The following is a 27,763-nucleotide window of genomic DNA, read 5'->3' on the forward strand; positions in this document are numbered from 1 at the left end:
GATAGATTTGTGAAGAAGTGTTGTATTGCTTATGTTTTTGCTGTTAACCATATTTGACGGGGTTAGTCAGCGATACATGTTTAATATTACATGAACAAAACATTTCAAATTTGCCATGACTTCATTTGTGTTTTTTTCCTCTCTTTTTCTGTCAGATTAAGGTAAAGGTACTTGATTCTTATTAAATCTACTACTAAATTAAAACAAATTGGATTGGTGTAAGAGAGTTTTCATTGAGTGCAGGAACAAAAAGTGAGCCCGAGAGGGTGCTCTGAGGTACCAAAACACATGATAAAAAATCTCCTTCATAATAAAGCATTGCATGTATTATCATCGCTTTTGCATACTGGCATAGATCAGTAGAGTAGAGGTGCTTGCAGATGTTGCACACATGGGGAAAATGTTTTCTAGCCTAGGGTTCTGAAAAAATGTGGCCTTTATAAATGCATTTCATGCAATTCTACATCATTTTAGATGACTGGAGACTTTAGCAGAATATTTTTTAATGCCTCACAAATGATCGAAATGACTGGCTACTTTGACACTGACAAACTGAGAATCTGAGATCAATAAAAACAACATTATCTTCAATTCATCAATAGCCTAGACCTACAGTAGGTGTGTGGAGACACATATTGTACAATATGAGGAGGAAATTATTGTCCTAAAAAAGCTTTCCAGTTTTACTGATTCACCCAATGATGCTCAGTTCACTCACTGGTGATGGCAGATGTGCTCGTGCCAAAAGCTTATCTCTCTCATTTTACTTCCTAAAACAATTAGCAGTGCTTTAAACAGGATCCGGCACCTCTCAGTTTTGGACTGTTTCATTCTGGAACCCATTTGCCAGGTACATCTTGAGGCACGAAAAATACTTTTCACTGTTTGCAATGAAAAAATTAAAATAAAAGCTATCAGAATTGGGCTAATTCAAGTTGACTCCTCCGTAATTCTCCTAATTGATCATGATTTGCGCAACATTGTAGCCTATACAGTGAGGGGGAAAAGTATTTGATCCCCTGCTGATTTTGTACGTTTGCCAACTGACAAAGAAATGATCAGCCTATCATTTTAATGGTAGGTTTATTTGAACAGTGAGAGACAGAATAACAACAAAAAAATCCAGAAAAACGCATGTCAAAAATGTTATAAATTGATTTGCATTTTAATGAGGGAAATAAGTATTTGACCCCCTCTCAATCAGAAAGATTTCTGGCTCCCAGGTGTCTTTTATAAAAGGTAACGAGCTGAGATTAGGAGCACACTCTTAAAGGGAGTGCTCCTAATCTCAGCTTGTTACCTGTATAAAAGGCACCTCTCCACAGAAGCAATCAATCAGATTCCAAACTCTCCACCATGGCCAAGACCAAAGAACTCTCCAAGGATGTCAGGGACAAGATTGAAAACCTACACAAGGCTGGAATGGGCTACAAGACCATCGCCAAGCAGCTTGGTGAGAAGGTGACAACAGTTGGTGTGATTCAGCCACGTCTCGGTGAAACATACAATGTTGCAGTTTTTAATGACCTGTTGGTAGGATAATCTTAATATTAGGTCATCAATTTTATTTTCTAACGTTAGCAAGAAGTATGGAAGGCATTGGGAGTTTACTCGCTCACCTCCGGATTCTCAGAAGGATCCCCCATCTGCGTCCCCTTTTCCTGCGTCTTTTCTTCACGCAAAAGGCATGGATCTGGGCCTGTTCCAGTGAAAGCATGATATCCTTCTCGTCGGACTCGTTAAAGGAAAAGGTTTCTTCCAGTCTGCAGTGAGAAATCGCTTTTCTGATCTCCAGAAGTTCTTTTCAGTCATAAGAGATGGTAGCAGCAACATTATGTACACAATAAGTACAGAAATAAGTTACACCAAACGCAAAAAAAATATAACAAAATTGCACAATTGGTTTGGGAGAATGTAAAATGTCAGCCATGGTCTTCAGTGCCATCTGTATTTATTAGTTGTCTTGAAAGCAGCATAAATCCAGAGAATGCCAGACTTTAATGACAAAGTTTGATGACAAAATTTTCCCACAAGAAGGACCTCGGCACCACCTTCCTGTTCAAGTGAGCACAGCACAACAAGGTGAGTCCAAAATGTCTTGTATGCTGCTGCATAAATTATGTAATAAGCCAGGGAGATACGTATACTGTAGCTAAGAAAGTAATACTAAGTGTATGTTGTGTAGTTAGCTGTTAGTAGCCCATGTGCCTCACTTAGGGCTGTTAAGGTGACCATATTACCACAACACCAGCGGTCAGAGTCATGAAGGCAGTCAAATTCTAGTCACGGTAATTACGCTGCTCCAAGTTCTGATGCTGCTAATGGTCATTATTAGCCTACCAAACTTGCTAACTGCCTGGTACTCAGCACTCTATTGTCCGTCTAATCACTCTGACATCAATGCAAATGTAGGGAAAATCGAATCAAACACTTCATGAGAGCCCATGAGCTCATGTTGCGCGACATTTTTATAGGCTATTCAATTGCATGGTAAACAGAGGGATGGCCTCTATTAAAAAAGGAGGATCCCATCAGCTTTCTATAGGCTAAGCCTACTATATTTATTTCTCAACTTTCCTAATATTAATTTCCTAATATATTAATTTCCTAATATTAATTTCCTAATATTAAGCACATTGCTTCTCTTTACAACAGGATGGCATGAAAATTAACCAGGGAAATAGCATCCTCCATTCACTATTTAAGTGCATAGATTACGTATATTTTTTCTCCCTGCCACTGTTCAATACAGGTCCATGATAATGGTCCTGTCACGTCCTGACCAGTATAGAGTATATTTGGTTATTGTAGTTTGGTCAGGACGTGGCAGAGGGTAGTTGATGTATGTTTATGGGGTTTGTCACTGGTCTATGTCTGTGTTTCTATGTCTAACTGATTGGGGTTGGACTCTCAATTGAAGGCAGGTGTGTTGAGTTGCCTTTGATTGGGAGTCCTATATAGTAGGGTGTGTTTGTCTTTGTGTTTCGTGGGTAGTTGTATTTCGCACTGCGAGTGAATGTATAGCCTGTGAAACTGTCACTAGTTGTTCGTTGTTTTCTTGTTTTCACGTGTTCACATTCATTTAATAAATTAAGATGATGAGCACGCAACCCGCTGCGTATTGGTCCACTTTCTCTGACAGTGACTTCAACTTATCGTCAGAAGACGAGGATCGTGACAGAACTACCCACCACAACAGGACCAAGCAGCGGAGAAGGGAGCGGGACGCTGAATATATGGATTATTGTGAGAAGTGGACTTGGGAAGAGATACTGGCCGGAGAGGGCCCGTGGAAGAAGGCTGGGGTGGAACAGGAATGCTACCGGGGGACACGTCTGGCTAGGTTGCCGGAGAGGCACCCCCAATAATTTTTTTGGGGGGGGGACACGGGTAGTTTGGCTGGGCGTAGGAAGAGCCATAAGCCAACTACCCGTGAGTGCAGGAAGGAGTGAAGAAAGTGGAGAGCGCCGTGTTTCGCCGAGGTGCGCACTATCTCGCCCATACGCACGCACAGCCCAGTCCGCCCTGTACCAGCACCCCGCTCGTGCAGGGCTACTAGTTCCATCCAGCCAGGACGGGTTGTGCAGGCGGTGCGATCACGGCCACCTGTGCACCTCCATGGCCCAGTCTTTCCGGGTCCTGCCTCTCGGAGTATCCCGGAAGTGAGTACCCCCAGTCTAGCACGACCAGTACCAGCAACCCGGACCAAGCTTCCCAATAGTCAGCCTAGTCCTGTTCAGCCTGTTCCCGCTCCCCGCACTAGCCTTGAGGTGCGTGTGCCCAGGCTGGCACATCCTGTACCAGCCCCACGCATCAGGCTTCTAGTGCGTCAGCCCAGCCTCTCCAGTCTGGAGCCGCCAGAGCCGCCTGCCAGTCAGGAGCCGCTAGAGCCGCCCGTCAGTCAGGAGTCGCCAGAGCCGCCCGCCAGTCAGGAGCCGCCAGAGCCGCCTGCCAGTCAGGAGCCGCCAGAGCCGCCCGCCAGTCAGGAACCGCCTGAGCCGCTCGCCAGAGTGGCCCGCCAGAGTGGCCCGTCTGCCCGGAGCTGCCAGAGTGGCCCGTCTGCCCGGAGCTGCCAGAGTGGCCCGTCTGCCCGGAGCTGCCAGAGTGGCTCGCCATTCCGGATCTGCCAGAGTGGCCCGCCGTTCCGGATCTGCCAGAGTGGCCCGCCGTTCCGGATCTGCCAGAGTGGCCCGCCGTTCCGGATCTGCCAGAGGTGGCCCGCCGTTCCGGATCTGCCAGAGGTGGCCCGCCGTTCCGGATCTGCCAGAGTGGCCCGCCGTGCCGGATCTGCCAGAGTGGCCGTCCGCCAGCCGGGCGCAGCAAGGATCGTCCGCCAGCCGGGCGCGGCCATTGCCGCTCGCCAGCCGGGTGCGGCCAGGGACGCCCGCCAGCCAGGCGCGGCCAGAATCGCCCGCCAGCCGGGCGAAGTTAGGGGCGCCACTTAAGTGGACTACGTCAGGGATGGAGCGGAGTCTATGTCCCGCACCTCCCATATAGGTGGGTTGGGGAGGGGGGGGTGTAGCACTGTGCCATCGTTGACGGCAGCCACCCTCCCTTCCCTCCCTTTTTGTTTAGGGGATTTTTCTGGTTGTTTTGTTTTTTTTTCTGTGTTTTGTGTAGGTGCATTCCGGGGTCTGCACCTTTGAGGGGGGGTACTGTCACATCCTGACCAGTATATTTGGTATATACTGTATATTTGTTATTGTAGTTGTATTGTAGTTGAGTATATTTGGTTATTGTAGTTTGGTCAGGACGTGGCAGAGGGTAGTTGATGTATGTTTATGGGGTTTGTCACTGGTCTATGTCTGTGTTTCTATGTCTAATTGATTGGGGTTGGACTCTCAATTGAAGGCAGGTGTGTTGAGTTGCCTTTGATTGGGAGTCCTATATAGTAGGGTGTGTTTGTCTTTGTCTTTCGTGGGTAGTTGTATTTCACACTGCGAGTGAATGTATAGCCTGTGAAACTGTCACTAGTCGTTCGTTGTTTTCTTGTTTTCACGTGTTCATATTCATTTAATAAATTAAGATGATGAGCACGCAACCCGCTGCGTATTGGTCCACTTTCTCTGACAGTGACTTCAACTTATCGTCAGAAGACGAGGATCGTGACAGGTCCTTTCTAAATAAAAACAAACGTCACACATATATTATTTAGTATATGTAAAGAGAAGATTAATTCAAGAATAGTCTGATGATAGTCTGATTAGCCTATCACTTATGAATGATATACTGTATTTGCTACCAGGGAAATTTAGGCATTATCAAGTGCTTGCCAAATTGTGAATGAGAGATTGATGAAGTTTCTACAGCCTGCGCAAAAAACAAAGCAGAGCTCATCCCTTTCATGCGACTTTTTTCAAATCATCATTAGAGTCGCATCATGCAGCCTTAGAATGTATTACATATCAAAACATATAGCCCAACGTTTGTATCACAATTAAAGTGGCCAAATAACTTCTTAAAATTAAGCACATCCACTTTACAACATGTGTAGAGCCTAACTGGCATACATATGCAGCACATGAGATTCAAATTCGGGGAAGATAATTATCACCATAAAAATGCACCTTTACAATAAAAGGATTACATGCATAATCGCATTTGTAGGCACTTTTGAGAATGGTGTTTTCCTGCTAATGGAAAGTTTGCGCTTATACCCTATTACAATGTGCGTATTGCTGCGATTATAATGTGAAAAAATAGCCTAATAGTTTATCAACATTTTAAGTAAAATGTTCTGATCTGTTGCGTCAGCCTCATTGCATTAAAAACCTGGCATCTTTTGATGCCAGTGGTTGTATTATTGCATCCCACAACTGTCCCAGACTATGTTTGGAATATTTATTTCTCACACAGAATAGAATAGGTCAACTTTTTTACAGTTCTGACTTTGTGTACATGGAGAATACTGTAAGAACAGTCCATGATCTGAATTCTGTTGCTGTACATTTCAAAAGTGCTGAACAAACAGTCATAATGACTACGTCGGTCTTAGCTCACTCATTATTGTCTTATGGATGGCTTCTTATCCGCTCTTCGTTCCCTTATGCCATTGTTTTTACATCTCAATTGTCAGTAGAAACCACATTTATATAAGCAAGTCAGCCATATCAGCTATGCTTTATCCGCCCCTTTTTTTCAATTTTCGCCTAAAATGACATACCCAAATCTAACTGCCTGTAGCTCAGGCGCTGAGGCAAGGATATGCATATTCTTGCTACCATTTGAAAGGAAACACTTTGAAGTTTGTGGAAATGTGAAAGGAATGTAGGAGAATATAACAAAATAGATCTGGTAAAAGATAATACAAAGAAAAAAACAACCGTTCCTTTGTATTTTTTTGTACCATCATCTTTGAAATGCATGAGGAAGGCCATAATGTATTATTCCAGCTCAGGTGCAATTTAGATTTTGGCCACTAGATGGCAGCAAAGGTTTAGACTGATCCAATGAACCATTGCATTTCTGTTCAACATTTTATAAGACTGCCCAAATGTGCCTAATTGGTTTATTAATAACTCTCCTCAAATAATAGCATGGTATTCTTTCACTGTAATAGCTACTGTAAATTGGACAGTGCAGTTAGATTAACAAGAATTTCAGCTTTCTGCCAATATCAGATATGTCTATGTCCTGGGAAATTGTATTGTTACTTACAACCTCATGCTAATCGCATTAGCCTATGTTAGCTCAACCGTTCTGTGGAAGGGACACTGATCCTGAAGAAATGAAAAGGCAGTAAAAGAGTTTTCCCCACCAAGATGGACATGCTAAAAGTGCCACTGACGAGGAGTATGCCTATAATTTAGCCACAGATTATCAATAGTTTATTTTGAAAAATTGCCTAGCTGTGGATTGTGAGTAGCCCAATCACGAGGCATGCCAACAAGTCGAGAACGTGCGGAAAGTCTGTCAGTGAACAAACAGCATGCAGGCAAAACAGGCTTTTGCAATATTTCAAATACAATCGTGGGAAACTACAGGTTGGAAAGCAAATGGATCCTGATGAAAAGAGAAGACTATTCTATCTGTAAACTATCAAGTTATCAACTTCCAAATGGGCCTATTGAGCGAACAGCATTGTTTTACCAAGAGAGAGATTAGCTTTTGGCATGAGTGCATCAGGGGGCACCAGTGACTGAGCTGAGCATCATTGGGTGAGTCAGTGAAACAGGAAAGCTTTTTTTAGGACTATAATTTCCTTCTCATATTGTAGAATATGTGTGTCTCCACACACCTACAGTAGGTCTAGGCTATTGATAGATTCTAGACAAGTTTGTTATTATTTATCTCAGATTGTCAGTTTGTCAGTGTCAAAGTAACCTGTCATTTTGATCATTTGAGAAGTATTAACAAATATTCTGCTAAAGTCTCAAGTCATCTAAAATGATGTAGAATTGGATTAAATGCATTTATAAAGGCCACATTTCCCCTGAACCCTAGGGTACAAAAACAATTCCCCATGGGTGCAACTTCTGCAATCGCCTCTACTCTACTGATCTATACCAGTAAGCAAAAACAATGATAATACATGCAATGCTTTATTATAAAGAATATTTTTATCATGCATTCTGTTACCTCAGAGCACCCTGGGTCACCCCCCCCTGGGTCACCCCCCCCCCCCATCTGAAGGCCAGATTGGGAAATTAGCCAGGACACCGGGGTTAACACCCCTGCTCTTATGATAAGTGCCATGTGATCTTTAGTGACCACAGAGAGTCAGGACACCTGTTTAACATCCATTTACATTTACATTTACGTCATTTAGCAGACGCTCTTATCCAGAGCGACTTACAAATTGGTGCATTCACCTTAAGATATCCAGTGGAACAACCACTTTACAATAGTACATCTATATCTTTCTTTTTTTGGGGGGGGGGTTAGAAGGATTACTTTATCCTATCCCAGGTATTCCTTAAAGAGGTGGGGTTTCAGGTGTCTACGAAAGGTGGTGATTGACTCCGCTGTCCTGGTGTCGTGAGGGAGCTTGTTCCACCATTGGGGTGCCAGAGCAGCGAACAGTTTTGACTGGGCTGAGCGGGAACTGTGCTTCCGCAGAGGTAAGGGGGCCAGCAGGCCAGAGGTGGATGAACGCAGTGCCCTTGTTTGGGTGTAGGGCCTGATCAGAGCCTGAAGGTACGGAGGTGCCGTTCCCCTCACATCCCATCCGAAAGACAGCACCCTACACAGGGCAATGTCCCCAGTCACTGCCCTGGGGGATTGGGATATTTTTTTAGACCTGAGGAAAAGGTGCCTCCTACTGACCCTCCAACAGGGACTATTTTTTCAATTTAACTAGGCAAGTCAGTTAATTCCTATTTACAATGACAGCCTAGGAACAGTGGGTTAACTGCCTTGTTCAGCGGCAGAACGACAGATTTTTACCTTGTCAGCTCGGGGATTCGATCTAGTAGCCTCTCGGTTTCTGGCCCAACACTCTAACCACTAGGCTACCTGCCACCCCATAAACTAACCTGGACTAGCCCTGCTTAGCTTCAGAAGCAAACCAGCAGTGGGATGCAGGGTGGTATGCTGCTGGCATACTTACCTGCGATTGTATTTGCAAAAGCCTGTTCTGGCTAAACACTGTTCGCTGACAGGTTAGTCGTGAGTTCCTGACTGTAGGGAAATCTCGTGATTGGGCTACACACAATCCACATCTAGACAATGTTTTATCATCTGTGGCTAAATTATAAGCCTACTCCTGGTGTAGTATTCAGAATTATTTCATTTCTTTCTGAACAGACAGCAGTAATTCTATAACTTTGGAAAATGTATTTCAATTGATCAACACCTCCAGAACCCTTCATGTGGCTATGATTCTATAAGGAAATCAATTGTGAAATGCAAGGCTGGAGAGATGAGAGTTGCAAGCTCATGTCTATCAGCAACACAATCTCACACTGAAGTCGTGCAAATATGTACAAAAAGCATTTCAGCAGATTTCGTGTGTTTTGTGTGGCTTAATTCATGTGAAAAGATTCACATTTTTGTGCGACTTAATTTGTAGGAAAAAACATTTTTGGGGGACAAACTTCTAAACAATCTATTGAAAGTTATTAAAGCAATGCATGATGGGCAATGGTGTTCTACACTGCCTTATTTTTGTGTCCCACATTTATTTATATAAAAAACAAACGTGTTAACAACCAAATATTATTCATCAACCAAGTTGTCACCAAAATAATTATAATATAATAATAGCCTTAAGGTTTAAAAAATATATATATATATTAATTCCAATAATATTTTCTATGCTTGTTTATGCTTAATCATTTGGGATACTGGTGCACTTGTCTGAAAGGCCCTTTTTTGAGTAGCCAACAGTAGGCCAACACAATATTCTTCATAACATATTTCATGGAAGCTACATTACACAATTTTCTTCATAAGGCATGTAATGCAAGGCTCCACTTTTTTTTTCATTCATATTCTGTATTTCCACTGAAGAAAGCAATAATTAATCAACGCACTACTGTAAATAAATGAACTCTACCTGTTATAAAACGGAAATGGTGAGAAATGCTCAGTATGAAGCCATTCGGTTATGGGTTTCACAGCCCTATAATGAGAATAGTTATCACGTTTCAGGTGAAGACAGGTGAAACAGATCACCATTCGGTTATGGGTTTCACAGCCCTATAATGAGAATAGTTATCACGTTTCAGGTGAAGACAGGTGAAACAGATCACCATTCGGTTATGGGTTTCACAGCCCTATAATGAGAATAGTTATCACGTTTCAGGTGAAGACAGGTGAAACAGATCACCATTCGGTTATGGGTTTCACAGCCCTATAATGAGAATAGTTATCACGTTTCAGGTGAAGACAGGTGAAACAGATCACCATTCGGTTATGGGTTTCACAGCCCTATAATGAGAATAGTTATCACGTTTCAGGTGAAGACAGGTGAAACAGATCACCATTCGGCTATGGGTTTCACAGCCCTATAATGAGAATAGTTATCACGTTTCAGGTGAAGACAGGTGAAACAGATCACCATTCGGCTATGGGTTTCACAGCCCTATAATGAGAATAGTTATCACGTTTCAGGTGAAGACAGGTGAAACAGATCACCATTCGGTTATGGGTTTCACAGCCCTATAATGAGAATAGTTATCACGTTTCAGGTGAAGACAGGTGAAACAGATCACCATTCGGTTATGGGTTTCACAGCCCTATAATGAGAATAGTTATCACGTTTCAGGTGAAGACAGGTGAAAAAGATCACCATTCGGCTATGGGTTTCACAGCCTTATAATAATGATATAAGTTATGTCACCTTAAAAAGGGTTTATTTACAACCTCTGGGGTATAACATGTTGGGCAAAGTGGTATAGGAGAGTGTGACCCCTAACTTGAGTTCAGTCTTCGCCAATGAGAACCAAGAAGGACTTAGCAATGTCCTTCATGACTGGAAAAGGCCTCGATTCTAGGCCGTAGAAAATCCTATATCCATCTTATTAGATCAGAACAGGATGGATCAACAGTGATTCATATTACTGGTCTGCATCCTAAAAAAAGGATAGTTGTGTTTTGCTGCATAACACACTTACATTATTTGTCTGCCCATATGATGTGGATCATTGTCAGGTTATTTGTGCTTTCTGAAAGTATCCAGGCCCCTTGACTTTTTCCACATTTTGTTACGTTGCAACCTTATTCTAAATATATATATATATTTAATTCCCCTCATCAATCTACACACAATACCACATAATGACAAATTAAAACCAGGTTTTTATACATTTTTGCACTTTTATTAAAAATATAAAGCTGAAATATTACATTTACATAAGTATTCAGACCCTTTCTCAGTACTTTGTTGAAGCATTTTTGGCAGTGATTACAGCATGGAGTCTTCTTGGGTATGACGCTACAAGCTTGGCACACCTGGTGTGATGAAACCAGGATTGAACTCTTTGGCCTGAATGCCAAGTGTCACGTCTTGAGGAAACCTGGCACCATCCCTACGGTGAAGCATGATTGTGGCAGCGTCATGCTGTGGCAATGTTTTTCAGTGACAGGGCCTGGGAAACTAGTCAGGATCGAGGCAAAGATGAACGGAGCAAAGCACAGAGAGATCCTTGATGAAAACCTGATCCAGGGCACTCAGGACCTCAGACTGGGGTGAAGGTTGACCTTCCAAAAGTACAACGACTTAAGTACACAGCGAAGATTACGCAGGAGTGGCTTCGGGACAAGGCTCTGAATGTCCTTGAGTGGCCCAGCAAGATCCCGGACTTCTACCCAATTGAACATCTCTGGAGAGACCTGAAAATATCTGTACAGCAAAAACCACTTTTGATAGACTTAAAGGGTAAATCTGTAGTTGCTACATACATTTTTGGACTTATACATTATATATATATATATATATATACTGCTCAAAAAAATAAAGGGAACACTTAAACAACACATCCTAGATCTGAATGAAATAAATAATCTTATTAAATACTTTTTTCTTTACATAGTTGAATGTGCTGACAACAAAATCACACAAAAATAATCAATGGAAATCCAATTTATCAACCCATGGAGGTCTGGATTTGGAGTCACACTCAAAATTAAAGTGGAAAACCACAATACAGGCTGATCCAACTTTGATGTAATGTCCTTAAAACAAGTCAAAATGAGGCTCAGTAGTGTGTGTGGCCTCCACGTGCCTGTATGACCAACCTACAACGCCTGGGCATGCTCCTGATGAGGTGGCAGATGGTCTCCTGAGGGATCTCCTCCCAGACCTGGACTAAAGCATCCGCCAACTCCTGGACAGTCTGTGGTGCAACGTGGCGTTGGTGGATGGAGCGAGACATGATGTCCCTGATGTGCTCAATTGGATTCAGGTCTGGGGAACGGGCGGGCCAGTCCATAGCATCAATGCCTTTCTCTTGCAGGAACTGCTGACACACTCCAGCCACATGAGGTCTAGCATTGTCTTGCATTAGGAGGAACCCAGGGCCAACCGCACCAGCATATGGTCTCACAAGGGGTCTGAGGATCTCATCTCGGTACCTAATAGCAGTCAGGCTACCTCTGGCGAGCACATGGAGGGCTGTGCGGCCCCCCAAAGACATGCCACCCCACACCATGACTGACCCACCGCCAAACCGGTCATGCTGGAGGATGTTGCAGGCAGCAGAACGTTCTCTACGGCGTCTCCAGACTCTGTCACGTCTGTCACATGCTCAGTGTGAACCTGCTTTCATCTGTGAAGAGCACAGGGCGCCAGTGGCGAATTTGCCAATCTTGGTGTTCTCTGGCAAATGCCAAACGTCCTGCACGGTGTTGGGCTGTAAGCACAACCCCCACCTGTGGACGTCGGGCCCTCATACCACCCTTATGGAGTCTGTTTCTGACCGTTTGAGCAGACACATGCACATTTGTGGCCTGCTGGAGGTCATTTTGCAGGGCTCTGGCAGTGCTCCTCCTGCTCCTCCTTGCACAAAGGCAGAGGTAGCGGTCCTGCTGCTGGGTTGTTGCCCTCCTACGGCCTCCTCCACGTCTCCTGATGTACTGGCCTGTCTCCCGGTAGCGCCTCCATGCTCTGGACACTACGCTGACAGACACAGCGAACCTTCTTGCCACAGCTCGCATTGATGTGCCATCCTGGATGAGCTGCACTACCTGAGCCACTTGTGTGGGTTGTAGACTCCGTTTCATGCTACCACTAGAGTGAAAGCACCGCCAGCATTCAAAAGTGACCAAAACATCAGCCAGGAAGCATAGGAACTGAGAAGTGGTCTGTGGTCCCCACCTGCAGAACCACTCCTTTATTGGGGGTGTCTTGCTAATTGCCTATAATTTCCACCTGTTTTCTATTCCATTTGCACAACAGCATGTGAAATTTATTGTCAATCAGTGTTGCTTCCTAAGTGGGCAGTTTGATTTCACAGAAGTGTGATTGACTTGGAGTTACATTGTGTTGTTTAAGTGTTCCCTTTATTTTTTGTGCAGTGTATATATATATATTGATTCTTGAAGAATTTAACTTATAAATGCCTCATGAGCTTAGCTCAACTGTCGCACTCCATGAGAACCCAAAATATAAGCTTGTTTTTCTCCAATGTTTATAAACATTGTAAATGTAAACAAACATTGTATAGCCTCATAACATGGTTAAAACAATACTTTTTATATCATGGATGGTCAGTCCATAGCTCTGTCTATTAATCTGAGAGTGGTTACATTTCTCCGGGCCCATCCCTCAGCTTTTTAACAAAACAGAGGCGGGGCGGCCGTTTCGTTATTGTTTCATCTTTGGATTTGCACTTTAAACAGCTGCATATTATCAAGATATCAAAGTGTCACCAACAAAAAGGGAAACAATAGGCCTATAGCAAATGCAGAATATTGCATTCATTTATTACATGTAAATAGTACTTTTCAGTCGTGCTCAAAGCATGCCATTCCATGAGCGCAGCATTTCTTTTTCAACTCGAATCAATGAGCCCAGTCAGTCCTCCATGACAACAAAATCATAAACCGCAGCCTAGGGCTGGCTAATAAGTCCTTAGTTTTAGGGTCCTGCTCAGGTAAAACAATTTGGCTAATCCATACTTCCATATTTCCAAGTCCTATTCTTGAAGATCAAGGGGTATAACATTCATTGGAATGACTGGAATTCTGATAGACTTTGGTTTTTAATGTAAAGATATAATTTAGTCGTATTATTATATGTAGTAGAAAGCAATGGGTTAGAAGAAGCCTACATAACCAACCCATAAAGTAAAATGTAACACCCATATAGGGCCAGCTATGTAAACTTAACATTGATTTATCCTGCAATAGATGTCGTTCTATTGGCAACATAAATTGTCGTCTTCTTCCAATGCCTCTGAAGGGAAAAGTAATCTGAATGTAATCAGATTACGTTACTGAGTTTGGGTAATCCAAAAGATACGTTACTGATTACAGTTTTGGACAGGTAACTAGTAACTGTAATGGATTACATTTAGAAAGTAACCTACCAACCCTTGTTACAGTATCATCACCTTTCCTAAATAAATACTGGAGTAAAGTGGAAAGCGCACTTGAGCACGCACTGTGCGAAAAAGCATTGCGTCAACCTCTCCTTCAATATCACTTTTAATGGATGATGCACTGAAAGCTATAAAATCATTCTGAATTGACATCCCAGAGAATTGACATCCCAGAGAAGACAGTAGAAACATCCATATGCTCAACAAGTAATGTGCAATTACCTCTGCAAGCTCTATGTAGCTAGTTGGCCTTGTTAGCCAAACTTTCCCTCTCATTGTGCCCTTAGGTAAAAGCAACTCTTGCATGCCCAAAAATGTTGTAGTATTGTTATGCTGCTTGAGAACATCTGTTTCCATTTACTTTTTTGTTGTGTTGCGCAGTTTGAATACTCAGACTTTTGTCCATTACATGATCTATGCAGCTTTTTCCCAGAAGCGTGACTCTGATATGGGCAATGAAAGGGGTTCTTCAACAAATAATCCACTACATTATTGTTAGTTTTAGCCATTCTGGCAGAGAAAACTGCACCCTGGTAATTAGCGATCTACTTGCTACTGAAGTTAGCAAGGCAAATTGAAATAAATTACACTAACTCTACACAAAAATGTAGTTCTGTAACCAAGAAAACAATATATCATCTAACATTCCATCTCCTGTAGTTTGAAGCAACTAATTTAAATGGAATAATATCCTAAACATGGCCAACTATCACTATTCACTATACAAATCTCAATCTATCTAATAATGTTACCAACTCACCAAGCTTCTAAATCACACATGCGTACTACATGGTTCATACTCTGATCCTTTGATTGGTTGGAGGATGTCCTCCGGAAGTCGTCATAATTACCATGTAGGTCTATGGAAGGGGGTAAGGAGCATGAATCTCCTAGGTTTTGTATTGAAGCCAATGTAGCCAGAGGAGGACAGAAAATAGCTCTCTTCTGGCTAGACCTTGGTGCTAGAGGATGCTGTAGAGAATACTGTTGATCTTCTTTGCAAAACAGTGTGTTTTAATCAGGTATTTGGGGACTTGAATATATTTAGTATGGTTTTATCTAAAAATAACATTTTGATGTTTCATTATTTGTAATATTTCTTAAATTCACTGAGTATGGTGGTCCTTCCCTTCCTCCTCTGACTGAGGCTACAAGAGACAGCGACAGAAGGGGACGCTGGCCCTTTAACAACATCCAAAGAAGTAGGCTATCACATACATGTTTGTTTGTTTGTGATAATGTGTGATGGAGAATTGTCTTTCGGGACGATGTTAAAGCAGCCAGCCCACCAATATCAGTGCTCGCTGTCCATTCATCCGTTTGTTAATTTAGCCAATGCTGCCTACTAGGTTATCTATTTCATTACTATCACGCGCTCTGTCGTTGTCTAGAGAGATTACGTTATTTCATTGCCTATACATTACGTAATGCAACGGTGGCTGGGGAATCCCAATAATGATTGATATTAAATAGGCTACAGAATGTTCATACATTCAAGCATAGAGTTTTTAACTTCTTCTGTTAATAGCCTAATCTGTTCATAATATAGTTTACGTCTGTCATATTATGTGTCTTTTTAAATACAGTTTGTGGTGCTACGTTAAATGAAGAAACGATAGAGTGAGAGACATTCAGAGAAAGAACAGGACACGACAGACCGACCGACCGACAGCCGTTTGGTCTCGCTCTGGGGGTCGACCGCTACACGTGCACGAGAAGCGGCAGAGCAGCGGCAGAGAAAGAGTGAGCGGAGAACGGATTCCTCTTTGTGTACTCCATAATTATTATTAGTAGGCTAGTATTCCTACAATTGTCGTTTGGTGGGTTCGTCGTTAATAACAGTTTAAACTATAGGGAGAGTAGAGAACTGTGCCACTGTAGTCGCTATGGCCGCTCTATCAGGAGGAGAAATGTGCGTCAAATACCTGATGTTCGCTTTCAACCTCATCTTCTGGGTGAGTCACTACTTATGCTATCAAAGGGACTGTGTGTCTGTGTGTTGTTTTGGCTGGCAGACAACAGCAGGTTTTGATTCATATAAATGATAGCCTCTTTTTAAGGGTTTATTCCACACATGTAGGGTAGAGGCAGTGTCGAGCCAGAGGACGAAGATTCCCCAGTGAATCTGTCTGGTTCCTCTCCAGGTTTCTTTCATCTTCAATTAAAGTTATATGTGCATTGTAAAGGGGTTAGCGATAATTTGACAGTAGTTTACAGGCAGTTCGTGGCAAGTATAATTCTGTATTTCATATTACAGTACACCTACTGTAATTATAAATACGGTTTCAAAGCAAGTACTGAAAGTATTATACTGTAAAAGTAAATGCTACCGTAATCCAAATTAATTAATATATGAATGGATGAATTAATGAAATTCATTGAGGGGAGGAGTTTGTATTTCACAGTATTTTACTGTAATTACAAGGGATTGGTGCAAGCAGGTTGGCTGCTAGGTAAAGTGTTTACAAAAAGTGTTAATAAGCCAGATACAACAATACCATGCTCCCACTCATGGGAAAACGTTTTTGGGCAGTCCAAAAAATATGATACGGTACTGTATTATGTGGGGTGGAATTACAGTACCATTCGAAATACAGCAATTCTTTCCCCGCCCACAAAATTTCCCCACAATGCACCATCATTTACATTATGTAAACCATTTCAGAGTATTTTACTGTTGGTAATACAGAAAATGACATAATTTACCGTTTTCAGTTAGTGTGTGTGTTTGTGTGTGTGCATGTGTGTATCTGTCTGAGGGGGGTTGTCAGTATCTACTTGGGGAAAGTGGAACAGTGATTTAGCTGGCCATGACTGGACTGAGAAGTGGCCTCTTGTTGGTGAACGGTGAAATAATCTCACACACAAACACACACTGGCCAAATAATCCCTGGTGGCTGAGTGACCCAGTGTGCACAGCATTTCAATAACTCAGCGTTTGTATGTGTGTGTGTGATATTGTGTGTTTGTGTGTTGTATTTTGTGTTGTGTCTTGGTGGGGTGTGCGACGGCGTCTGCCCCAATGCAGATGAAAGAACAGAGCTTCCCTTGTTGCATGATTCAGAACATTTGTCCATGATTGTAGGTAGCTACAGTATCTATGGGTGTGTGTGTGTTAGATTCTGCAGCTGGTGAGGGTGTATTAGCAGTAGTGTAGTTGTGTAGTGCGAGCAGCATGATTAGATTAAACAAATTAACTCAATCACTTACAGAATAGACCAACTCAATCATTCACAGAGTAAACCAATTCAATCATTCACAGAGTAGAACTCAGGTTGTCTGCGCTATCCTCCCTCCCCCAGCCCACCTCCCTCCCCCAGCCCACCTCCCTCCCCAGCCCACCTCCCTCCCCCAGCCCACCTCCCTCCCCCAGCCCACCTCCCTCCCCCAGATCACCTCCCTCCCCAGCCCATCTCCCTCCCCCAGCCCACCTCCCTCCCCAGCCCACCTCCCTCCCCCAGCCCACCTCCCTCCCCAGCCCACCTCCCTCCCCCAGCCCTCCTCCCTCCCCAGCCCACCTCCCTCCCCCAGCCCACCTCCCTCCCCCAGCCCACCTCCCTCCCCCAGCCCACCTCCCTCCCCAGCCCATCTCCCTCCCCCAGCCCACCTCCCTCCCCAGCCCACCTCCCTCCCCCAGCCCACCTCCCTCCCCAGCCCACCTCCCTCCCCCAGCCCTTCTCCCTCCCCAGCCCACCTCCCTCCCCCAGCCCACCTCCCTCCCCAGCCCACCTCCCTCCCCCAGCCCACCTCCCTCCCCCAGCCCACCTCCCTCCCCAGCCCACCTCCCTCCCCCAGCCCACCTCCCTCCCCCAGCCCACCTCCCTCCCCCAGCCCACCTCCTCTACCTTTCTGATCAGGTGACTCCAGGGTGTTTCAGTTACTCCCTACTCCTTTCTCTTTGTATCACTCTATGCTCTCTTTATCTCTCCTCTTGCTTTATCCCTGTCACGCTCTGCGATACTGTCTAGGGAAAGAAGTGAAGTGAGAGAAGTGTTAATGAGTTAGTTATTGCTCTGTTACACACAGAGATCACGTAAGCATTATGGAAGTGTTTGGAAGGATCAGGTGTGTGAAGTACATCATGTTTATCTTCAACTTCTTCTTCTGGGTAGGTCTACTTTACTTTGCTTGTGTGCGTGTGTGAGTGTTTTTGTGTGTGTGTGTGTGTGGTGAATGTTCCCTTCCTCTTTAACTAGGCCATTTTTTCCCGAACTGAGAACAAGGCATGAGTAATCTACCCCGACTCACTGAGCTTATCTGGCCTCGTTGGGTTTGGTCTGATCAGACATGTTGTCCCCACTGCAGAACACGCACGCACACACATACACACACCATGGAGCAGAGCACCATTCTACATCAAGGTTCTTTGCTAAAGTGAATAATTAATTAGACTGAGGAGGCAGTTTGAGGAATGTGTGTCTGTGTCTGTGGTGGCGGTTCTGATGGTAAGTCTGTAGCAGAATTTATACTGTATGAAAGAATCAGGCCGGTGACCTCCTCTTCTTCTTTCCTCTGTGTGTTAGCTTACTCCCAAGTCACACACACATGTATAACCTGACATAACCCTGTTTCTCAACATGTCCCTACCTGCTCTCTCACCTGGCTTTCCATGCCCTGGGATAGGCGTGTGTGTATGATATCTAATATTTTGTGTCTGTATGTGGTAGCTTGCAGGTACAGGAGTGCTGGCTATAGGGTTGTGGTTGAGGTTCGACCCAAAGACCAGAGGACTGTTTGAAGGAACAGAATCTCCCTATGTCTTCTTCACAGGTAATGCAAACACTCACATGCAAGCACGCATGCCCTCACACATATACTGAACACAAATATATTTTTTTACCCACAAAGGGGCTTTATTACAGACATAAATCCTCCTCCTCTTGATATGCCACACCTGTCAGGTGGATGGATTATCTTGGCAAAGGAAAAATGCTCACTAACAGGGATGTAAACAAATTTGTGCAAAAACATAGAGAGAATAAGCTTTTTGTGCAAATGGAAAATGTCTGGGATTTGTTTTATTTCAGCTCAGGAAACATGGGACAACACTTTACATGTTGTGTTTATATATTTTTTCAGTGTACATAATCAAATATCACTGCAGGGTCTCTGATGATGTTGGTGGTTTTGCATGTGTGTATAGGTGTGTATATCCTGATAATAGCAGGGTTGTTGATGATGGTGGTGGGTTTCCTGGGATGCTGTGGTGCGATTCAGGAGTCTCCCTGTATGCTGGGGCTGGTGAGTTAACATCAATACCTCCTCTCCTCTTTTTCTTTCCCTTTGGTATTCAGTTGGTCTGTTATGGGGCTGGTAGTCAGATACTATGTAACTCTTTGTTTCAGTATAAAACTGTTTACAGAACAGATTCAAGGCCAGAACTCAGTATCTGTCTCCCTATCTCTCTGTCTGTCTGTCTAGCCTGGTGTCATAGACTAGATGTAAAATACTACATTTAAAAACGGGACACTAAAATGAGTATGATATGTTACGGTTGGTATGGTTACATAAGACAGATAGTTACTTAAGCCAAAAACGAAAGTAGGGTTGTTGGTCGGGGTGGATGGGTGGCAGGATAAAGCAACGTCTAGCAACCTGTTTGAATCTCCTCATGGACAACTTTAGCATTTTAGCTAATGAGCAACTTTTCAACTACTACTTAGCATGTTAGCTAACCCTACCCTTAATCATTTTAGCTAACCCTTACCCTAACCTCTAACCCCTAGCCTAGCTAATGATAGCCACTAGCTAAATTTAGCCACCTAGCTAGAATTTGTAACATTTCATAACTTTAGCAAATTCGTAACATATTGTATGTTTCACAATTTCGTAACATATAATACGAATTGTAATTCGTAACATATCATACGAAATGGGTGATGGACATCCACAAATTAATACATACGAAATGCAACATATCATACTAAATGGAGTGTCTCTGATTTACATACAGGATAATATGAACTGCACTGAGACCAGGTTGGTCTCTCTCTGTTTCTCTCTCTCTCGATTTCTCTCTCTCGTGTGTGTGTCCTAAGTCCCTTCTGACCAGGGAGTGCTTTGTGTCAAAGGGCACTTGTCAAATTAAATACACAGCGGTTCATGTGCGTATTGGTCTCTTGCAGTTCTTCTTCTTCCTCCTCATCATATTTGCCATTGAGGTCGCCGCTGGAATCTGGTGTTTTTCCAACCAAAGCAAGGTCCCAAAACATATTACATCCCCTGTTCTGTGTTACATTAAAGCCCTTCCCCTGTTATTATCTGTGTTACATTAAATGTCTTTCCTTGCTTTGTGTCACATTGCAACCCTCCCCCTACAGGTGGTTGATGACATCACTCAATTCTATATGGAGACATATCAGAACTACCAGAACACTCGACAGGAAACACTGAGAGAGACACTCCGTCTCATACAGACTGGGGTAATCATGTGTTTAATTTGTGTTCAGCCATGTTTGGGGGGTTGGGAGCCGCCTTATGCGGTGGGCTCTGATTGTACAAGGATGCAAATGCAAAGTACAAAAAAAAAAAAAATGCATGAAATGAAATGTATGCTTTCACTACTGTAAGTCGCTCTGGATAAGAGCGTCTGCTAAATGACTAAAATGTAAAATGTAGGATGCAATTCACTACAATACACATTTCCACATAAAAACAGATGGACACCTAAATTACCATTCAACCTTATTTGTTACAGTTGGACTGCTGTGGTACAGGTTCCGTTGTGGACTCTGCCAAAGACACCTGTCCCCCAAGAGACGGGCTGGATAGCCTCATCACCAAGGTAACCCCCTGCTCTGTGATTGTGTTTGTGCTCAGGTGTTCCTTTTTCTGTATCTCTACGTCCCTCCTTCTGTATCTTTACAGCCCCTCCTGATTTGGCCTCGTTTTTGAGCTTGTTCATTAATAAATGCAGCGGCTATGACTGAAGCAAAACGAGAGTTGTCTTGAGGGGGTGGTTTAATGCAGGCATCTCTTGTGTATGTGATCACACGTGGCAAGTGTTTGTACATTCACTCTGCCAAAACAGTACACAGTTACAGTCACTCACCCTTCTAGATAACTTGAAGCAGTCTAAACAGTTCTTGCATCTTGAAGTCGCCTAGGCTAGCTAGTGCTAGCCAAGTTCTTTCGCCAATTAGCTTCAGCCGGTTGGTGTGCGACCGTGGTAAAGTTGGTTTGACATTGGGTAGCCTATCTCTGAGGCTAGTTAGGGACCGTCAATAAATTACACAATGCAAATGGGACAGTATTTTAGTTGTCTCGTTAAATGCTTTCAATATTTGTAAATGCATGTTTTACATTCATAGTTGGTTTGAGGTTTTTCAAATATAGACATTTGGAGCTATTGACATTGTCCTATGTACATTGTGTATTTGACTGATGGTCCCTAACTAGCCCCATAGGGATAATGTCAAATCAAATTGACCATGGGCATTGAGCCAGCTGTTGGCAGGATCAAAATAAACTCAACCCAAGGAAATCTGTTACAGTACCCTTCATTCTGTGACAGACATTTTTTTCCTATCATCTTTCACATTTCAGTTTTGGACAAGACTGACCTAAATTATTACTTTTAAACTTTGTAGTACATTTTGTCACTCAAATAAATGTTTTTGACTCACATCGATGCCACATTTTCAAAATGAGAAGTTGCTTTTTAGGGGCAGTCGCTCTTTAATATGTGTGTGTGTGTGTGTTGCAGAGCTGTCCTGATGCTATAGATGAATTGTTTGACTCCAAGCTGCACATCATAGGAGGAGTGGGCATCGCTACTGGAGTTATCATGGTGAGACACACACACACAGTGCAATGGAAGACCATGTTATCCCACTACGCTCCATTACAGATAGATAGGCAGACAGGTTGACAGAGAGACTTCCCTACAGTAAAGAACTCTTAATTTACTCTGTATTTCCCATTCTATTCCACAGATGTTTGGGATGATTTTCAGCATGCTGCTCTGCTGTGCCATCAGGAAGTCACGGGAGATTGTCTGAGGATGTCATCGTTACCATGACGGCGGCCGTTAATGTTGCATGATGTCATTCCTAGTCACATGAATTTTGTCAACCAATAGAGAGGCTGTGTGTTGAGAACGGTCGGCCTGAGCGCTAGCAGCTGTTCAGGTCCACTGGCCAACCAACTGCCATTTAGTTAGATCCGCTAACCTCTGTAACAAGGATCTGCTACACCTGGTTCACCTGGCATTAAGTGCGCAAGCGTTGCTAAATAAATATAAACATGCATGTTATTCAGTCATTTCATCCAAACTGCTTGCACGTATCAACTGGCGTCTGCGTAGCCAGGCACTAAAATAGAACTTGGTTCTATTTTAGATGCTTGACATGCTGCAAGATCCGCCTCTCCCATCTTTTCATTCGTTTTTACGAGTGTACTAACCCACGTGGGTGATTGAAAGATGAGGTCCACACTCCAGTCCAGTTGGTGGCAATAATGCACATTGAAGTTAGTTGCCGACCGCCATATAAAATCCACAGAAGTAGAAGAACTATGACTGAGGAGAGATTAATCAAAGAAAACTAACTAAAAACGAACTAGGTTTTCCTTTATATGAGTGGATTAATTGTCGAAGTAGAGAACACACGACTTTGTATGATTCAAAATGGGTAGAAATTCTACAAAGATCCAGCTAATAAAAATACCATATGCATTTCAGGTAAAATAACAACCCAGTGTTTATCTCCCAGGACAAATTAGCTAGAAACAGCAAACTAGCTAAATGTCTATGAATGTTTCATGAGTGTTTCGACATGTCCCCTAATTACTATAGTTGGTCGACAGTTGGTTTTGATATTTTAACGCGTCTAGACAAAATCCATGTTGTGCCGGTTTGGTCAGCATGTAATCACAGCGCTGCGCAAATCACCTTGGCTGCGTTTGCTCAGGCAGCCCAATTCTGATCTTTTTATCACTCATTTGTTTTTTGACCAATCAGATCAACTCTAAAAAAGATCTAATATCATGAAGTGATCTAGATGAGCTAATCTGCGCAGTGCTTTTTCTCAGGCTGATCCTCTGGAACACAGTGAATCTGCCCAGTGCACAGGTTGACCCTCCTAAACCATCATGATGATAACATCAACAACATGCATGCCAGTCTTTCCTGGTTGACTACAACTCATCTTCTCCGTCTCTCTCTACCCAATTTGAAAATGCCTTGAAGTCTCTGACTGTTTTTGTAAAGCAGTTTTCTATTTGTGACTGAATATCTAGGTGAGTTGTAGTCAGTTTTACAGCATATCTCGGTCTCTTCCAGATAAGACATTTTTATAACACTCTTGCCATCTTACACTGGACAGGTTGGTTGTTGCACAAAACAAATTAGCCAAATAAACTGTAACCTCTGATCTTCATTCTGGTTTCACATTGTGTGTGTGTGTGTGTGTGTGTGTAATGAGTAAGAGAGGGACGTGTGTCAGCCTTCACAGCTTCCTGCCACTGTGGAAAAGAACAACCTGATCCCATCAACCTCTCCTTCAGTTTTCTTTATTCTCTGTCTCGCTCTCAGAGCTCAGACACCGGTAGGATTGTCAAATGTTTGCCTGCCGACAGTACTTAGCACCTCTGAACAGTTTCGGCAGTCCATCTCTTTTGTGTTCACACAGCAAAGACCTTGAAGTCGTCAGCCACTCAGCCTTGTTAAAATACTCCAAACCAGAAGGTGGCAGTAGCGTTGTTTGGTAATGCATATCCATGTGGTTTGCTTTATGGTCCAGTCAATGCTAGCGAGGAGGAGGTGGACCGGAAGCAGGTGGCAGGTGCAGAGGCGAGCAAATGTGAGTGTTTAATCTATAAAAGGCAAATGTAACCTTTATTTTATTTTTGGGAATATTAACCGACGGCCTGTAAGGTCCAGACCAGTAGACATGTTATTATTAATGTCATTCTATGAAAATGGTGGCTTTTTGAACAGCCAACTTTTACACATTTTTATTCCTTTTTTTTTAATCAAAACTTATAGGCAGATAATAGTTAAACCCTTAACATTATAAATCAACATAAATGACAGCTTAACATATTTTTATATTTTTACGACATTACATTAAAAAAAAATGCTTGTGCTGCCGTTTTGTCACTGGTGTTACCTATATTTTAGATGACAATTCAGGCTTTCTAGAATTTAATTTCAGTCTAATTTGCATATATAATCAAAGACAAAAGGTTAATGATAATTCTAAGAAATTGTTTGGATTAGTAATAATTTACTTTAAACATGCATGTGTAAAGTTCTAATGTCTGACATTTTTCCATTTATACTGTCTGACCCACCATTTTCCCCTTTCTGTGAGATCCTTCATGCTCTTTCTTTTTTGACTCTCTAAATCTTTTAAGTAAGTCTGGTGTTTTTCTTTAAGGTAGGCTGCTCTGCGGTGTGGTTCAGCATCCCTGCGCTGTCTGTAGTCTTTGCTTTTCAGCAGCACCTAATTTCGCTACATCTATCAAAAGGAAAGCCATATGATGTGATTACAATATTGAAACAGTAATAAAATGCTAATAAGTATTTTTTTAATATAATTGTTAAGGGTTTTATAAAATATTACGTTGAGAAAAAAGATTGGTGTTATTGATTGTCACTGGCGTTATCGTCATGTCACTGGTGTTACCAGCAAGAACAGTAACACTAGTGATGATAACACCAGTGACAAATCTGTAGACAAGAAGGCATATCTAAGATGGCGGCCACTGTAGCTCAAACCACACTTCTTAAATTGTAAATTAAAAACTTAATCATGTAATTTTATTCATAAATTGAATCCAATTTCCTTTCCCCTTACTGTGTAACACCAGTGACACATCTTAAGTACTCGCATGAAATTACCAAGTTAATCATCAAATTGTTAACATATGAAGAGAGAGTGCACACTCACCATGTGCTTTTCAAAACAGTCCCATCTCCAATGAACCTTTGACCCAGGAAAAATTTGGCAAGGATGTTGCATTTTTTCAAAGTGGTGGTTTTTACACATTTTAACACCAGTGACATGAAATTGAGGGACAGCTATTACTTGTAAATTATTAGTAATATTTATTTGATATTTTAGTTTTTTAAATAGTCCACTAAATAACTATAGTACTTTCCTTTGAATTATGACATTTAAAAGAGGGAGAAAAATATATTTTTAAACTCAAAATATGTAACTAAACCATGACTCCTGACCCGAAGTTAATTTCATGGTACTGACCGTGCTCTACAATATATAAAACATTGTTTGCAATATAGCTGTCTTACATATGTTTTATTAATAATAAAACACTTAAATTAAAACCCCCTCCAAAAATGTTGTGTCATTATCTCCCACTTTTAAGTGTTTTTCCTGGTGAATATGCCCGGGACAGGAAAGCCACCATTTTTGTAGAATGACCCAATATTGTTTTTCCACACCTTGCAAAGGAAAACGCACAATAGCCTACTTACTATGATGTAGCCTACGATCACGGTTAAAATGCAAAGGTACATGTATTGATATTTATTTTAAGTGAAACCTGAGCTTCTCATCCTGGAGAATAAGACTGAATTAGACGAACTCAAGCTTTTCATTGACAATGCCTTCTTCAGGATCATTGGGGGAATGGACAGCATCACCGGCACCGATATCTCCACGGACATGTCAATAGAACAAGCTTCTCGAGATGCAGAAACTCATCTACAGACTTGGAATTACATCCAGTTGAAACTTATGTACTACAGTCCATCAACAAGAAATGATTGATGCTAGAAGTTGTGCATAAAGGTCTTTGACCTAAAAGCCGGTTTGGAATTCAGCCAGGTCCAAATAAACGACTTGATCAAAGACAACCAACAGCTCAAAGGTAATGTCAAAACATTCACAACTACCATTAATTCATCATCAAGTGACAGTAAAATGCTCAAAGAGACATTATTAGTCCTAGAGTCCCGTTCGATGAGAGAGAACCTGGTTTTCACAGGTCTTTCTGAGAATGATGAAAATGCTAAGGAAATTGTTAGACTTTATATGACCAAAACTACATATCCCAGCAGATGAGGCGTAAACATTTTTTGGGACCGAGTCCACGGAATGGGAGGCTTGGGAGTCAAAAGACCTGGTGCTCCTCCCTTCATCGTGGCCAAATTTGGTCATTACAAAGAAAAAGTGCCGGTTAAATCCAAGGGAAGAGAATTATAATGGACAAACTTTGGGCTTAATGACCAGTTTCCCAAATAAATAATAAATAACCCAATGCTTAAGGAAAATAGATGAACTGGCTTTGTGCCTATATTGTTTTTGACAAGGTAGAACCTTTGCTCACCTGCTTAAATTTTTCCTTTGAACAGGGGGAACTATCAACAACCCAAAGAGAGGGACTGATTACATTACTATTGAAGCAGGGAGCAAATGGCCAATATATGGAACTATGGAACCCTGACCTGTTCACCGGACGTGCTACCTGTCCCAGACCTGCTGTTTTCAACTCTCTAGAGACAGCAGGAGCGGTAGAGATACTCTCAAAGATCGGCTATGAAAAAGCCAACTGACACTTACTCTTGAGTTGCTGACTTGTTGCACCCTCGACAACTACTATGATTATTATTATTTGACCATGCTGGTCATTTATGAACATTTGAACATCTTGGCCATGTTCTGTTATAATCTCCACCCGGCACAGCCAGAAGAGAACTGGCCACCCCTCATAGCCTGGTTCCTCTCTAGGTTTCTTCCTAGGTTTTGGCCTTTCTAGAGAGTTTTTCCTAGCCACCGTGCTTCTATACCTGCATTGCTTGCTGTTTGGGGTTTTAGGCTGGGTTTCTGTACAGCACTTTTGAGATATCAGCTGATGTAAGAAGGGCTATATAAATACATTTGATAAAAGCCCTGCAAACCTCAAAAACTAGAGAACCCTCCCTTTATTGTGGCACCCATATTCTATCAAAATGTTTAGTACTTAGAAGAAAGTAATAAGCAAAATGACTCAAAGTGAGCAATCTGGTTTTATTGCGGGTTGCTACATTGGTGACAATGTCTGTTATTTTCTGGAAACTATTGGACATCATGAAAAGTAAGAAAAAGCAGGTTTGGTGTTTATTGAAGATTTTGAGAAGATGGGATTTCATTTATAGATGCCTTAACTATATACATTTTGGCAATCTATCGGCAATCGATTGTCGGTGCTGTTTCATGCTTAATGAGTTACATGCACGCACGCGCGCGCACGCACACACACACACACACACACACACACAGCTTACACAAGCCTTATAAATCTAAGTCCTCTTTTGGAAAGCTATAAAGCAGTGTCACAACCTGCACCTCACACACACACCTTGCAATGACATTGTGTGTGTATGTAGTTAGAGTTTAACTCTAATGAGTGCTTAGTTCAGGTCCATGTGGTTGGCTGAACCTCAGCCTTGGTACTGTAATGGTTGTCAGGGCTGGAAGTGGTAAGTGTGAACCATTGGAGTGTAGACAGCTGGGCGTAGGCCTCCTCACCCTGATTACAGCGTGCGTGTCCTAACCCTAACCCTAGAGTGGTATTACATTGCACTTACAGCAGTAACTCTAACACTGACCCTAACCCTAAGGTGGTAATACATTGTACTTACAGCAAATTCTCTAGTGTACAAAAAATATCTCCTCAGAGAGTTGAGTCAACTCTGAAAGTGATGAGTCTATGGAACCATATTGTAACACAAGCTAATTCTCAATTTTTGCAAACATGTACAAAAAGTATTTCAGCAGATTTTCAAATCAAATAAGAAATCAAATCAAATGCTAATGGTCACATACAATTATTTT

General features: G+C 42.3%; 1 protein-coding gene across 3 annotated transcripts; it reads left to right on the forward strand.

The window, feature by feature from the left end:
• The first annotated feature begins 15,483 nt into the window (after positions 1-15,483).
• On the forward strand, positions 15,484-23,359 carry cd9a (CD9 molecule a). 3 transcript variants are annotated; one of them, XM_029696573.1, is made up of 8 exons: positions 15,484-15,937; positions 18,650-18,752; positions 19,126-19,223; positions 20,108-20,182; positions 20,303-20,404; positions 20,680-20,766; positions 21,688-21,771; positions 21,917-23,359. In XM_029696573.1, the coding sequence occupies exons 1-8, from the start codon at positions 15,869-15,871 to the stop codon at positions 21,980-21,982; spliced, it is 684 nt and encodes a 227-aa protein (XP_029552433.1). In that variant the 5' UTR covers positions 15,484-15,868; the 3' UTR covers positions 21,983-23,359. The 3 variants fall into 3 exon arrangements, with proteins under 3 accessions (XP_029552433.1, XP_029552435.1, XP_029552436.1); XM_029696575.1 differs by lacking the exon at positions 15,484-15,937 and adding an exon at positions 17,890-18,090; XM_029696576.1 differs by lacking the exon at positions 15,484-15,937 and adding an exon at positions 18,263-18,427.
• The last annotated feature ends 4,404 nt before the right edge of the window (positions 23,360-27,763 follow it).

Source organism: Salmo trutta, chromosome 17 (genome assembly GCF_901001165.1).
Source record: "Salmo trutta chromosome 17, fSalTru1.1, whole genome shotgun sequence".
Lineage (NCBI taxonomy): Eukaryota > Metazoa > Chordata > Actinopteri > Salmoniformes > Salmonidae > Salmo > Salmo trutta.